Raw genomic sequence first — 12,677 nt, 5'->3', positions numbered from 1 at the left:
GAGCACCTGGGAGTTCGAGGAGCTCACCTTCAGGGCCGGTGAGTCATTGACGCCGTCCCCAGTCACCGCCACAATGTGTCCGAGGCTCTGGAAGCTCTCGACGATCAGGAGCTTCTGCGTGGGTGACGTCCTAGCGAAGACAATCTGTATGATTTGCATAAGGGAGAATCCATAGTCGGAATCTTTATGGTAGGGGATGTTGATCCTCGCCCCCACGCACCTCAGGGAAGCGATTTAGAAGCGCGGCGAGCATTTCCTTCGTGTAGTCGACGATCTCCGGGCCGGTCATCAGGAGGCAGGCAGCCTCCTCGGCGCGGACCTCGGCCACGGGCACCTTCTTGGCGCGGGCCACGTCGGACGCGATCTTCTGGTCGGGCGAGAAGATGCCTACCTGGCCCGCGCCCGGGGGCGCACGGGGACGACAAACGGACACCTCGCCTCAGGAAGGATTCGAACCCGAGCCCGACGACGCGTGGCGCACCGACGGAGTTCCCGGCCCAGCGCGCACCCCAAGGTTGAGGATTATGGCGCCGGCATGCGGGCCACGTTAACACGCGCCAGCGGCGAAGCTAGGGTTGTGCGAGAGAGGCGCGGAGCTTCGCCGGTAACGCGCACGCGCATGCATGCGTTGCTAACTAACTGTGCCTTTCCAACACAATTTTTAAGTACTAGGTGGTACATCCATTCGACAAACCAGGCGTGCGTGCGAGCTGCCTACTCGATCGGGCCGTTCGGTCAGAGAGATGTGCTGTAAAATTGCTCGTGCAGGTGCGTCCTGTACAGCACACCGCGCCCCCGCGGTTGCTACACCCTACGGCTGCCGCCCGCCCCGCCCCCCGCCTCACCTCCTTGGCGATGGACTTGGCCGTGGTGGGGTGGTCGCCGGTGATCATGACGACCTTGATCCCGGCGCGCCTGCACTTGGCCACGGCGTCAGGGACGGTCTCGCGCGGTGGGTCCTCCAAGGCCATGAGGCCGACGAACGCCAGGTTCTTCCGGGGGACGTTCTTGGCCGTGAACTTGAAGCCCTTTGGGAACGCCTGCACGCAACGGTTGCATTTGGATCAACCGACCGGTCACAGCCGCTGAATATCAATCAGCTTTCTTTGGCCAAGATGAGCTCAGATATGCGGCGTACCTACCTTGTCGTCGGTAGTGGACCTGGCGAAGGCGAGGACCCGCTGGCCCTGTTCGGCCATGCTCTCGCACGCGTCGTGCACCTCGGCGGCGAGCTCGGGGGTGATAGTTTGGGCCTCCTCCTTGCCCCTGACGCGTACGCGGTCGCACATCTCCAGGACGCGCTCCGGGGCGCCCTTGACGGCCACCAGGTGGCGCCCGCCGGGCAGCTCGTGCACCGACAGCTGGTACTTCTTGGAGGAGTTGAAGGGCTCCTCGTACACCTTGGCGTAGCGCTGCCTCGTCTCGTAGACGCCCCCGAAGCGCGCCTCGGTGAACTTGAGGATGGCCACCTCCGAGGCGTCGCCGACGGCCTTGCTGCCGTTGGGCCCCGGGCCTCCCGTCGTCAGCTGGGCGCGGTTGCAGAGCGCCGCCACCTGCGGTTCGCCGACACCGTCACAGCAGCCGCCGTGCCCGCCTAGGACCAGTCACGGACCCACCTGCACGAGCGCGGCCAGGCCGGGGTCGCTGTCCGCCGCCGGCAGGTCCGCGGCCGCGGCGTGCATCCCGCGGCCCTCCCACCACAGCCGCACCACCGTCATCTTGTTCTGCGTGAGCGTGCCCGTCTTGTCGGAGCAGATGACGGACGTGAAGCCCATCGTGACGACGGCCTCCATGTCCTTGACCATGCAGTTCCTGCCCGCCATCCGCTTGGCGGCCAGCGACATGCACACGGACACGGTGAGGGGCAGCCCCTCCGGGATCGTGGCCACCAGCATGCCCAGGACGAAGATGGTGCTGTCCAGCCTGCGGCACGAAGGGTGTCAGCACGCATCTCAGCCTGCGCTGCCGCAGTGGCAGTGGCGTGCGCTGAGCACCCACCACGTGTAGCCGAGGGCCATGGCAGTCACAAAGATGACGATGTTGGCCACGAGCGAGACGTAGGCCACTCCGCGCAGGAACGAGTTGATGTCCTTGTCGAGCGCCGTGTCGCCCGGCTCGATCTTGGCCGTGAGCTCGGCGATGCGCCCCACCGTGGAGTCGGCCGCGGCGCGGATCACCACGCCCTTGGCCAGCCCCTCCACCACCGTGTTGGAGAAGAAGGCCATGTTGAGCGAGCGGTGCGGGTCGTTGTCCGTGGCCACGGTCGTCACGGCCACGGGGTCGCTCTCGCCGGTCAGCGTGGAGAAGTCCAGCTTGCAGCCCGTGTTCTCCACGACGCGGATGTCGGCCGGCACGCAGTCGCCCATGGCGAGGTGCACCACGTCCCCGACGACCAGCGCCTCGGAGGGCATGCTGCGCACACGGCCGCCGCGCAGCACCCGCGACGACGGCCGCAACATCTTCTGGAAGGCGGCTATGATGTCCGCGCTTCTCTTCTCCTGCACACGTTTCACGTCGAGTCGACGGCAAATGAACATTGACAACAAAAGTTCGTCGTTCTGAGATACAAAATACTACCGTCGATTCAGCGGAACAACTTCTTGTTCATAGACGGAACTTGCCTGAAAGTAGCCGAACACGCTGGTGATGGCGATGATGATCAGGATGAGGACGCCGAGGAACAGGTTGTCCTTGGGGCCGTCCGGATGCATGTGCTCCTCGACCAGGTAGCACACGATGCAGAGCACGGCGGCCACCCAGAGCAGCACCGAGAAGGCGCCGAACACGTGCTTGAGCAGGAGGCGCCACCAGGCCTTCGGCGGGATGCGCGGCAGGGCGTTGGGGCCGTTCTCCTGCAGCCGTCGGCGCGCCTCGCCCTCGTCCAGGCCCACGTCCAGGTCCGTCTCGAGGCGGGCGCACAGCTCGGTCAGCGGGATGCTGTGGTCGTCGTACACCTCCTCGTGCTTCAGGTCCTCGAGCGTGTGGTCGCGATGGCCGTAGTGGAACACGGTGTTGTTGGACGACGTCGCCATCCTATGGGCGGACGGACGGCCGCGCACCCGCGCACCGTGCCGGCAGAGGTTAGGGTCGCCCTTAGCCTTGTGCACTTGCCGTTAACAGTCGCGAGCCAAGCAGTGTTGCCAATCGCAGCGCGAAAACCGCGCGGGTGAGTGCCGAGAATGCGAGCGCCTTTTCGCTTCTGCGTGAAGACCGACGAAAGGGCGAGATTAAAAATTAGAATTCAACAAAATTTTCGTAAATTCGAATAAAAAAAATAATTGTGTCTCCAGCTTAACAAAATTTTATGGATGTAACGTGCATCTTTCGTTGCATCTAATATATTTTTTCTGTTGTTGGAACAAAAGATGTGACCAGAAAGTACCAAGTTCAGCCCATGCCCATACAAAGGTCTCATAGCGCCTGATGGGTAGGCAAAAGTTCTCCTTCGGTGCATGCGTGTCTTGCGGGGTGGCCTACCCCGAGTCTCGCAGGCGCCGAGCTCCTGTAATTTGCCGAATGAATATGAGAGAAACTGACGAGCCGTGCAACTACAATTATTTATTTTTCGCTGTGTGAATATTATGTCAGTTGTACAGTACAATGAGGCAAGGAGTGGGAGTTGGGCGTGGTTGCTCTGGAGGGTCTTGAGGTTGATCGAGCAGAACGACGAGGAGGGAGGACAATCAATGGCTCCTCCCTCCGCCCTGCCCTCCCCCTCCCCTCCTCTCAGGACCCCCGCGCACCGCTGCGCACTCGAGAGCACCTCTAGTCGTCGAAGCGAGCTGATACAGAGTGCACTGCAGTGTAGTGGTTGTTTCCAAAAAGGAACAAATTTAAAAGAAAAACGCCCTACTATTGACTGGTATGTACGAGGTAAACTGAAAAAAATGTAGTCGCAGTGTTGTAACTTGTGGTATTTCGGTGGCACCAAAATATGGATTTGCCTTGATGTGGTGGAGGTGCTGGCGCTGATGGCGTTTAGTAGGGGTTACAAAAGTTGCTGCGTGTTGCTGCGCGGTACGGTCGGGTGTGCTCTACTAGTACTCCATATAAAGTCGCCGATAAGCTGCGGAAAGATGGGAGGCGATACCGCACGGCTTTCCAGTCCGCACAGGTGTGCGTGTGTGTCCGTGTGTGCGAGCAGTGTGCCCGTGTGTGCGAGCAGGGTGTGCGTGCGCGCGCGCAGGGACGACAAACCACCCCTTGTCCGGCGCGTCCATGAAGCCTCGTGTATCATGCATGCGTGACGTGTCCGTCGCGACACTTATTGCCGGCCAGTTGTAATGGGACTTCCCCACAAAGCGCTCGGGCAGCGGCAGCGAGCGACAGACACGGGCGACAAAACAGAAACAACTTTTGCTGTTTTCACAACAAAATCAGCGGGACAGAAAATAATTCTTAGCCTGTGTCTCCGCATTTCTCTCGTGATTTTTCCAAGTTCCGAGGGGGCAATAACTCCGAATTCGGATTTTTCTTGCAGTTCTCAGGTTGGTTCCTCGCCGTTGTAGCTGCAGCAGCGGCAGGAGCACTAGAGTGTGCATGAGAACGTGGAGGGGTCCCCGACCACTTGCATTCGGCCAATTACGCAAACAGGCCCCCTTAAACGAGATGGGGGAAGGATTTGGGCGTGATGCGCACGCATGCGACTAAACGAGACGACCTCTGCGTCCGAAATGCAGTGCAACTTCCGGCGCCGTCGTCGGTCGTCCCTCCCGTCACCGTCATCGTCGTCGTCGTGTTCGCCCTCCAGGCCGCCGCCAGTGCCAGTCCCGCACTCCGCCGCCAGGTGGCGCTTAACGCGCGAGCTGTTTGGCGGGAAGCGGGAGGGGCGGGGCGGGGTGGGGCGGGAGAGGACAGTCATCGAGTCTAGCAGCCCCGGTGCCGCGCCGCTCGGTCCCCTCAGTCCAGTCCGCTGCTGCTGTTGCTGGAACGTGTGTGTACGCACCCGCTCGTCCCCGCTCCGCACGCTCACGACCGACTCAACCGCCGGCCGGACCGAAAGGTTCGCCAGCGACCTCACCAGCGTCCTCACCGTGAGTACACCATGCCGCCGGCTGGGCGCAGCTTCAGCTGGGCCGTAAGGGTCGTAACGGATGTGGCACCTGCTGGCAGCTGCCCACGCAGCTGGCCGCGACCAGGGTGCCGTTCTCACCCTGCCGGAAATGCATCGACGTTGAAAAACCTTGATCTGACCATTGTATGGTCCAATAAAATTCAACGTAACATCCGACTTCGACGTCGATTCAACGTTGAGTCGACTGTCAATTTCTGGCTGGGTCACGCCCGCCCCGCGCCCGGCACGCACTCAGCCCTGATAACGGGGCGTATCCGCCACCTGCTCCTTATCGCAAATTCAACCCGCGATTGCTGGGAAATTATCAGGGCGCGGCAAAACAGCAAAACGGATCCCTAGAATGGTGCTGCTTTTAGGTACAGTACACGCCGACGTCATCCGCTGCAGAGAATGTTTCTCCCTCTCCCACCCCTCTCCCTCTCTCACTTGCTCGTACCGCCTCCGTCCCTCAGCTGCAGCTGGTCCTGAGGCTGGTGGTGGTTGTGGTGGGGGAAGTGCGACGGCCAACCCTGACCTAGAGAAGCTTCCCGGCGTCTGAGAGAGAAAGAGACAGGCACAGAAGGAAGGGAAAAGATAAAAGCGATACAAGGTGGGAGGCGAGGCGGGGAAGGAGGTAGGGTGACGTCGGGCGTGCCGCAGTGCGGCTGGCTGTCCTCTCCCTTTTGGGCCGCGCCGGCCGGACTGCACTAAACGCTGACCCGCAGGACGGTCATGGTCTCCGCGATAGAGACGCCTGCCGGGGAACCCCCCAGCAGCAGCGGACTCCGCCCTCGTCGCACTCACACTTGAACGCGCTTTCTGAATCAGTCGGCAGTCCCGCTGAACTTCGCGAATAGGCGCCTCTGCCCACCACGGTCACGTCTGTGGCCTGAGGCCTGGCCTCTGATCAGAAATGCTTATCCAAACGCGATAAGAATCGATATGTGTATATATTTGTAATTTGAAGGTGAAAAGCGCCGTCTTCTGTCACGCGTCCATCAATGATGAATGGATGAGAGAATTTAATAAACAATCATCGAAGCAGTGAAGCCAGCAGGTGGATGAGGAGAATGCCTGGTAAAGCTCGTCCAAGCCAAAAAGAGGGGGGGGGAGGGAGAGGTTGTCTCTCGGTGTCGCGTAACGCAATGGACAAGTAGGTCATTAGCGCCAGCATGAGTCGAGTTGTGAGCCGGCCCACGACCCGCGGCCGGTGTTGCTGTGGGTAGGCTGCAGAGACCTTATTCAATCACTGGCCGAGTCGGCCGAGTCAGCCGAGTTGCCCCGATGCAGCAGTTATAGTAGCTTTAGGAGCCATTAGCGCCCGGCGGCATCAGCTGCACCCGCCGTGGTGGAAAGACTCGTAAACTACTTTCCTTAAACAAGCCATCAAATAGTCGCCGCCGCGAACGGGGGAAATGCGCCTGTCAGTAAACGATCACACGGAAAAAAAAGAATTAGCTAAATTAGCTAATGCATTCGCTAATATGGCCTTAGATAAGAATATTAGCTTTCCTAGCTAATTCCCAGCTAAGAAAGCTAAAATATTAGCTTTCACAGCTAGTTGCTTTATTTTGTACACAACTGTTATGGCTAATTTATTAGCTCTCCTTGCTAAGAATTAGCTAGGAGAGCTAATATTCTCATCTAAGGCCATATTAGCGAATGCATTAGCTAATTTAGCTAATTCTTTTTTTTCCGTGCAGATAAAGTGAAAGAGTCCGGAAAGACCCGTCGCTGGGCCGGGGTGATGGGTAATCCATAGCGAGCACGGAGCCCCGTTCCCCGCAGAGCGCCGCCGCGACCTGCAGCAACTCGTGATCGGGCCGATCCGTCGAGGATGGCGGGGCGGGGCGGGCCGGGGCCGGCCGGAGCGGAGCGGGCCTTTCGCGGCGTGGTGGGCCGACCAGCACTGTAAACAAAACTGTCTGAAAACAAGAATACCGTGGCTATATTTTTACATTTTTAGTTTCACAACTTATGTCATCACTCATTTCTTTTGTCAGCCCCACACACTCGTAAAATGGGAGTGACAAATCTGCGGGACGACATCGTTGTAATGGCATTGAGCAACGATATTCTCATTTAAAAAAAAGCGGCGCGCCTCCTCTCTTGGTGCTGTGGTGCGACGGCGACGCGATGGGAGAGAAATGTTCCGTGTTTGACTGACACGGCGGGCGTGTCCTGCTGATGTGCGCGTACCTTCCACTATCGTCTCTCTCGCACTCGCCGGCCGGTCCCCGTCGTGCATTAGCCATTACGATGTTCGCCGCCGCCGGTTCCTCTTCCATCTCTTTCTCTCTCTTTCTTTCTCCGCTCGCCATCCATTTTCATTCCCCTTCGCGCTCCGCGAGGTGACTCAGTTGTGGGGGGACTCTCAAAAAGTAGGGGCCCGCCCGCGGCCGCCCGGCGAGTGCGACCTTCACCTTGACAAGGCATGGGAGAGACGGGCGGGGCGGGGCAGGGCGGGGCATCCGGGAGCTGCCTCTGGTGAGGCGGCCGCGGGCGGGCTGCTCACTGTCGCCCGACTCCTCGCTACAAATTGCTCCTCGGAGCGGCCCGGCCCCGCCCGCGCACTGCTCTCCTCTCGGAGGCGGGGCGCGGGGCCCCTGCGGACGAGTAGGTAGGCAACCCGCATCTCGGCCGTGTGGGGTTCTGGCCTACCCGCTCGCCCACGCACACTCTCTTATCGGAGGCGGGGCCCCTGCGGACCAGTAGGTAGGCAACCCGCCTCTCGGCTGTGCGGGGCCCTGGCCTACCACCTGTTACTCTCACACGCGCGTTCCGCTCGCCCCCACCACTCACGCGTGCCCGGGAAACACCCAAAGTCACTCGCCGCCCTGTTCCGTTGCGGACGTACGACCATCAATATTGACCGGTCGCGGTCGGTTTTGGACTCTAGCAAAGCCGAAAGCCCTCACGCTCGGGTCTGTATCTCCAGACTGGGCCGGCCGGCCGTCCAGTTTGCCCCAAATGATGGCGACGCGACTCTTCGAAACACATTGATTACCTGTCAAGCTTTCCCGACCAGCAATATAGAGCCCCCCTTTTTTCGGCGACCCCTTTTTCCTTCCCTCTTCCCCGGTGGCCGCGGCCCTTGTGTGTCCTCCTCAGTGGTGCCCCTCGTATCAATACCTTCGCCGCACTAGAAGGCGGCGCACGGGTCGCCGGGAAGGGTTGGGCGTGGGTGGGGGGAGTAAAGGGGGCAGGAGGTATCGACTCGACCGGACGCGTTTTACCAAAAGACCCCAGCAGGACGGCCCTGCTACACTACCTACCTCCTGCGACACGAAGTCACGAAGTGGAGGCCGACCCTTCCTGCGAAACGGGTCTAGTAGTGTGCACGAGATAGACGGGGAGCAGCTCATCGTGTGTGAGGAAGGCAGTAAAGATAGACCAAGTCGGGTAAATGTTTTCATCCCCGTCATATTTCCAGGTTTTCTCATCTCGCATTCACCGATACGCAGAACAGTCGCTTATCGTTGTGCCGACAGACGAGCGGGACGCCACGCAAACAAATTACTTATGTTGGCTTCGGCGGGTCGCGTCGCGCGGGGCCCCCGCCGATGCACTATGCGAGGGGCCCCTACTCCGGGGCGAGGAAGTGGGGCGCTTCGCAAAGTGCGAGGAGGGGTGGGAGGGGGGCGGGGGGTCTGGTCGCCGCCGCCGTGAGTGTCCAGGTCGCCGCCACTGTCGTCGCCGGTGGAGGCCGGCGGGGCCGCGCTCCCTGACAGCAGGATGAAAGATGTACGTGTGCCGCGGTGCTTTGCGGTACCGCGCGTCTCCCCCGCGCTTTGTCGTACACGCCACAGTCCTCCCCGCGCGCCCCGCACGTGTGCTAACGGCCGTGTACAATCGATTTCCTTTTCAGCTTCTCGCTTCAGCTTCGTCCTGAGGTATAATTGCGTGAAGGGGTAATCTCGCGCTGCGAGTGCGTGATCGATTGTCTCGATCACGTCGTCGAGTCGAGTGGACTTGACTTTCTTTTATACAGGGCGATCGTGTCGCGACCCCCACGCACTGTACCTACTCTTGTCGTTAACGAAATCGTTTAAGCAAATGGCAGGCAAATTGCACGGTCGTGCGTTCGCGGGCGTGGAAGTGGGGTGTGGTGGGGCGGGTGCGGGGTGTGGCGAGTGGCGAGTGTAAGGGCGTGGTGCTGTGCGTGAGCTTCTCAGAGCGGCCACTCGCGGGTGCGGGCTGGCGCGCCAGGCCGCCCAGGCACCCTTCCACGTCCGCACATACTCCACGTCAGTAAGACACCCGCGGAGTGCCGCCGCCGCGGGGTCGCAGGGGTGCAGGCGGCGCTACTCCGCTCGCCGTGGGCCCCCCGGGGGAAGTCCTCGCGGACACCCCGCGCTGCCTGCGTGCCGAAGTGGTCGTCGTGGCGGCGCGGCGGTCGTGCTGCGGCCCGGTCAGCGTGCTGTCCCTATTAGAGGCGGTAATCTGATGATAGGTAGATCGATTTCCAGCATAGCGCTCGGCGACCGTGCGGGCCGCGGCGGGGGCACGGGCACACGACTGTCCAAGTCCGAAACGCAGACCGGTTGCCCCGGTTTGTCCAAATGCATTTCTGGCTGTGTATTCTGCTCGTTGCGGCGCCCCCCGCCATAACCGATACGTCGTCACCTCCCCTGTCACTCACCACCCTCCTCCAGGACATCGGCGTCTACTTGGACGATGTCTTGGCGTTGGCGGCACCCTCTTGCGTCGCCTCCTGCCCCCGCCCCCTCCTCGCCTGCTGGTGCCTCCGGCGGCGGCGGCCGCGTGGTGGGGGCGGTGGCGGCTCGGGCCGTGCTGGGCCCCCCTGGGCCGGGCCCCAGAGGCAGTGCGCCCCGAGCCGCCCCCGGGACGCAGCCATGTGGAGGGCGGGACCGACGAGCCCCCGCAGCCCCGACCACGCGCCGCCGCCGCCGCGCCCCACCTAGCCTCGCCCGCCTCGCCGCGCACTCGCGCGGCCCCGCGCCCGACAACATGCTCAAGAAGAGGAGGATGAACTCTCACCGTAAGTCCATCTCGCACCAAGTCCTCCTCGCATACCGCCCATGTGTGCGAGCGGCCGTCCTTGCCTGAGGGCCAATTATTTAATCGACGCTCAATAGTCTCTGGCGCTGCTGTGATGCCCGTCAAACTGTCCCGTGCGGCTCGGCTTCCTCCTCGTGCTGCGCGGCCAGCATCTCCCCCTCTCGGTGTTTGTCTTTTCCTTTGCTACGCCGCTGGCCGTGTGTTGCGTGACTTACTGGCGCCAAGCGTTGAGGTCTCCTTGACAAGGCGTGTGAGCCCAACCTCCCCCCTCCCTTTCCTCCTTTCCTCCTGTTTCCAAGTCTCTATTCGTTCATTTGAACCATAATTTCATAAATTATGACCCCGGAGGCCGTTGCGTGCCGCGGCCTGCCACCATTTCCTGATCGTCTCCCAGCTAATCTATCCCTCCTGCTTTCTGCTGGTCGCGCGCCTCCTGCGTGAGATTCGGGCGCCGATATCTCCTCCTCCTCCTACTACTTTGGTGCTCCTCCGATAGTCGGGGACGGCGTCGCGGGGAAAACCAAAGTCGGCCCCGGCGGCCCCCGCGGCCCCCGCGGCCCCCGCGGCGGGCGCGGTCGCGTGAGGAGGCGCCGTCCGCGGGAGGCGAGGAGTCGCCCTCATCACCGCGGGGAATCGACGCGGCGCTGCTGATGAGGCGCTCACTCAACGCCCGCGCCTTCAGGAGGGGCACAGGACCCCCGTCGCACCCCTGCTCTGCCCCGCCCCGCCGCCTTTCAAAGTCGTCCCTGGCCGACTTGTGATGAAGTTGACACAGCGCCTCCGCCGCCCGGCCCCGGTCGCACGCGTTCCCGACGTCACGTCCCCCAACCCCAAGACGTCGACGCCGACGCAATGCCCGGCCCTCCGCGCCCCTCCATCCCCTCCTCAGGGTGGGTGCGCACGGACATAGACAGCAGGGCCCCCCGGCATAGTCAAGGGATTCGGCCTTGAGGGTGGTTGAATGCGGGACGAAGGGTTGGGGGTGTGTGGGGGGAAGGGGGTGACTGCACCGCCAGGGGGCAGGAGGGTACAGGCTGACCTGCCCTGGCGTGCCGGCCGCGCCGCCCTCCGGTCTGCCTGCGGTCTCCTTGACCACCGTTCGAGCCATTAAGCTCTGGTGCAGGTCGACCACCCCGTCTGTCTGGAGCGAGACGTGGGGTGGGGCCGGCTAGTACGGAGTCCCCCCTGAACCGACCCACCCCCCGGGTCAGGGTCAGGAGAGACATCGACAGTGTGCATCCACTTTCAAATTAAAGGCCACTAAAAGAATAAAAACGAAAACTTCCATAGTCGGAAAGCTCGCCCTAGCACGCTAGCACACGGATGAACAAAGTCAGAAGACAGAGAAGACTTCTTAAGTGGGAGTGGCTACTCAGCTCGAGCCGGACTCATCGAGCGACAGAAAATACCAAACTGAGAGAAAGAAATGGAAAGTTCTGTAATGGGTCATGGAGGAAACGTCGGACGATATCCAGCATGGGTCGGCCCAGCTGTCGCAGAGGCTGACCGTTCAGGTCACCGAGCCCGCCCCGCCCCGCCGTCCTCGTCGCGCCCCCCGGGCCTGGTCGATACTCGGGTGCGTGTTCTGCTCACTGATTGCGCCCCGCCCTGCTCCTGCTGCCCGCCAAGCCTGGCCGCCCCGCCGCCGGTGGGGCCTGCTGAGCGGCACGGAGTCATCGCGGGCCGAGATGACGACCACGGCCGCCTTGAGCAGGAGTAGCAGCTGTGAGCAAGACACACGGGCCCCTGATGGGTAAATGAACGTCTGCGCGCCACCGTCCGGCCCGACGCCTCCGTGGGCGCCTTATCTGCTCACGCCTTGGACGACAGCCGTCGGGCCCCTTACGCCCCGACGGCACGCGACCACCCCGCCCCACCCGCTGCACCGTAAACCGATCGCTCAGGCCGGGGCTGCTCCCCGTTATGCCCGCCGCCGCAGTTAAGTCTCCACTGAGTCTGGAACGGCCTTTGCCGGCCCGACACGCCGAACCACCCCTATGTGGGGCTCTGGCCGGGCTGCGGGAGAATAATCAGCGCTCGTTGGGCGGCACCGGCGGAAACGGCGGCACGGCGATGGCGCCGGAGGAAGCCACCGACTTTGGAGGCCGGGCGGGGCGGCCGGGCGGGGCGGCCGGGCGGCGGAGCGGCGGGGTAGCGGGGTGGCGGGGTGGCGCCTGCGCTACCCTCACCGGGGAGCTGCCAACGGGGACCACGGCGACGATGACCTCTATCTCGCGGCCTCGCGCGTGTCGCTGGCCAGCCTACTGTACAATGTAAATCAAGGGCGCCCCAGCTGAGGGTGTGACTTACTTAGGGCCCCCGAACCAGTCATTTATTAGGCGACTTACATACATCTCTAGGGATGTGCACTTTATGCGATCGCATAATCGCATAATTTTTTAAAACACTTCGAAACGAAAAATTATCGATGGTTTAGGTATGTACATGACCGTCTGAGTTCATTTCCGAACCGCATAATATCGCATATTTTGGCGTGGATCGCATCATAACACACGAAACACATAAATAGCGCATAACTAGGCAAAATATCCAGAAAAATGCAGAATGGACATGTAATCTAGCCCAAACTAACGTGTTTCGA

General features: G+C 61.5%; 2 protein-coding genes across 2 annotated transcripts in view; one reads left to right on the top strand and one right to left on the bottom strand.

Annotated features, from left to right (window-relative positions):
• Positions 1 to 41: 41 nt before the first annotated feature.
• On the bottom strand, positions 42 to 3,587 carry LOC127750070 (sodium/potassium-transporting ATPase subunit alpha-like). Its single transcript, XM_052270617.1, has 6 exons — positions 2,622 to 3,587; positions 1,999 to 2,498; positions 1,617 to 1,923; positions 1,143 to 1,553; positions 221 to 1,040; positions 42 to 144 (listed from the first exon to the last, which is right to left on the bottom strand). Exons 1-5 carry the CDS (start codon positions 3,030 to 3,032, stop codon positions 669 to 671), a joined length of 2,001 nt encoding a protein of 666 aa, XP_052126577.1. The 5' UTR covers positions 3,033 to 3,587; the 3' UTR covers positions 42 to 144; positions 221 to 668.
• Positions 3,588 to 4,879: 1,292 nt separating this feature from the next.
• LOC127748616 (calcyphosin-like protein) overlaps positions 4,880 to 12,677 on the top strand; it is a gene marked incomplete in the record, with an annotated part of 10,512 nt that continues 2,714 nt past the window's right edge. The window contains 1 exon segment of the mRNA XM_052270613.1: positions 4,880 to 5,033.

The sequence above is a fragment of the Frankliniella occidentalis genome, unplaced genomic scaffold, assembly GCF_000697945.3.
Source record: "Frankliniella occidentalis isolate FOCC.00 unplaced genomic scaffold, Focc_3.1 Scaffold129, whole genome shotgun sequence".
Classification (NCBI taxonomy): Eukaryota; Metazoa; Arthropoda; class Insecta; order Thysanoptera; family Thripidae; genus Frankliniella; species Frankliniella occidentalis.
This window is presented reverse-complemented; position numbering and strand designations above follow the sequence as displayed.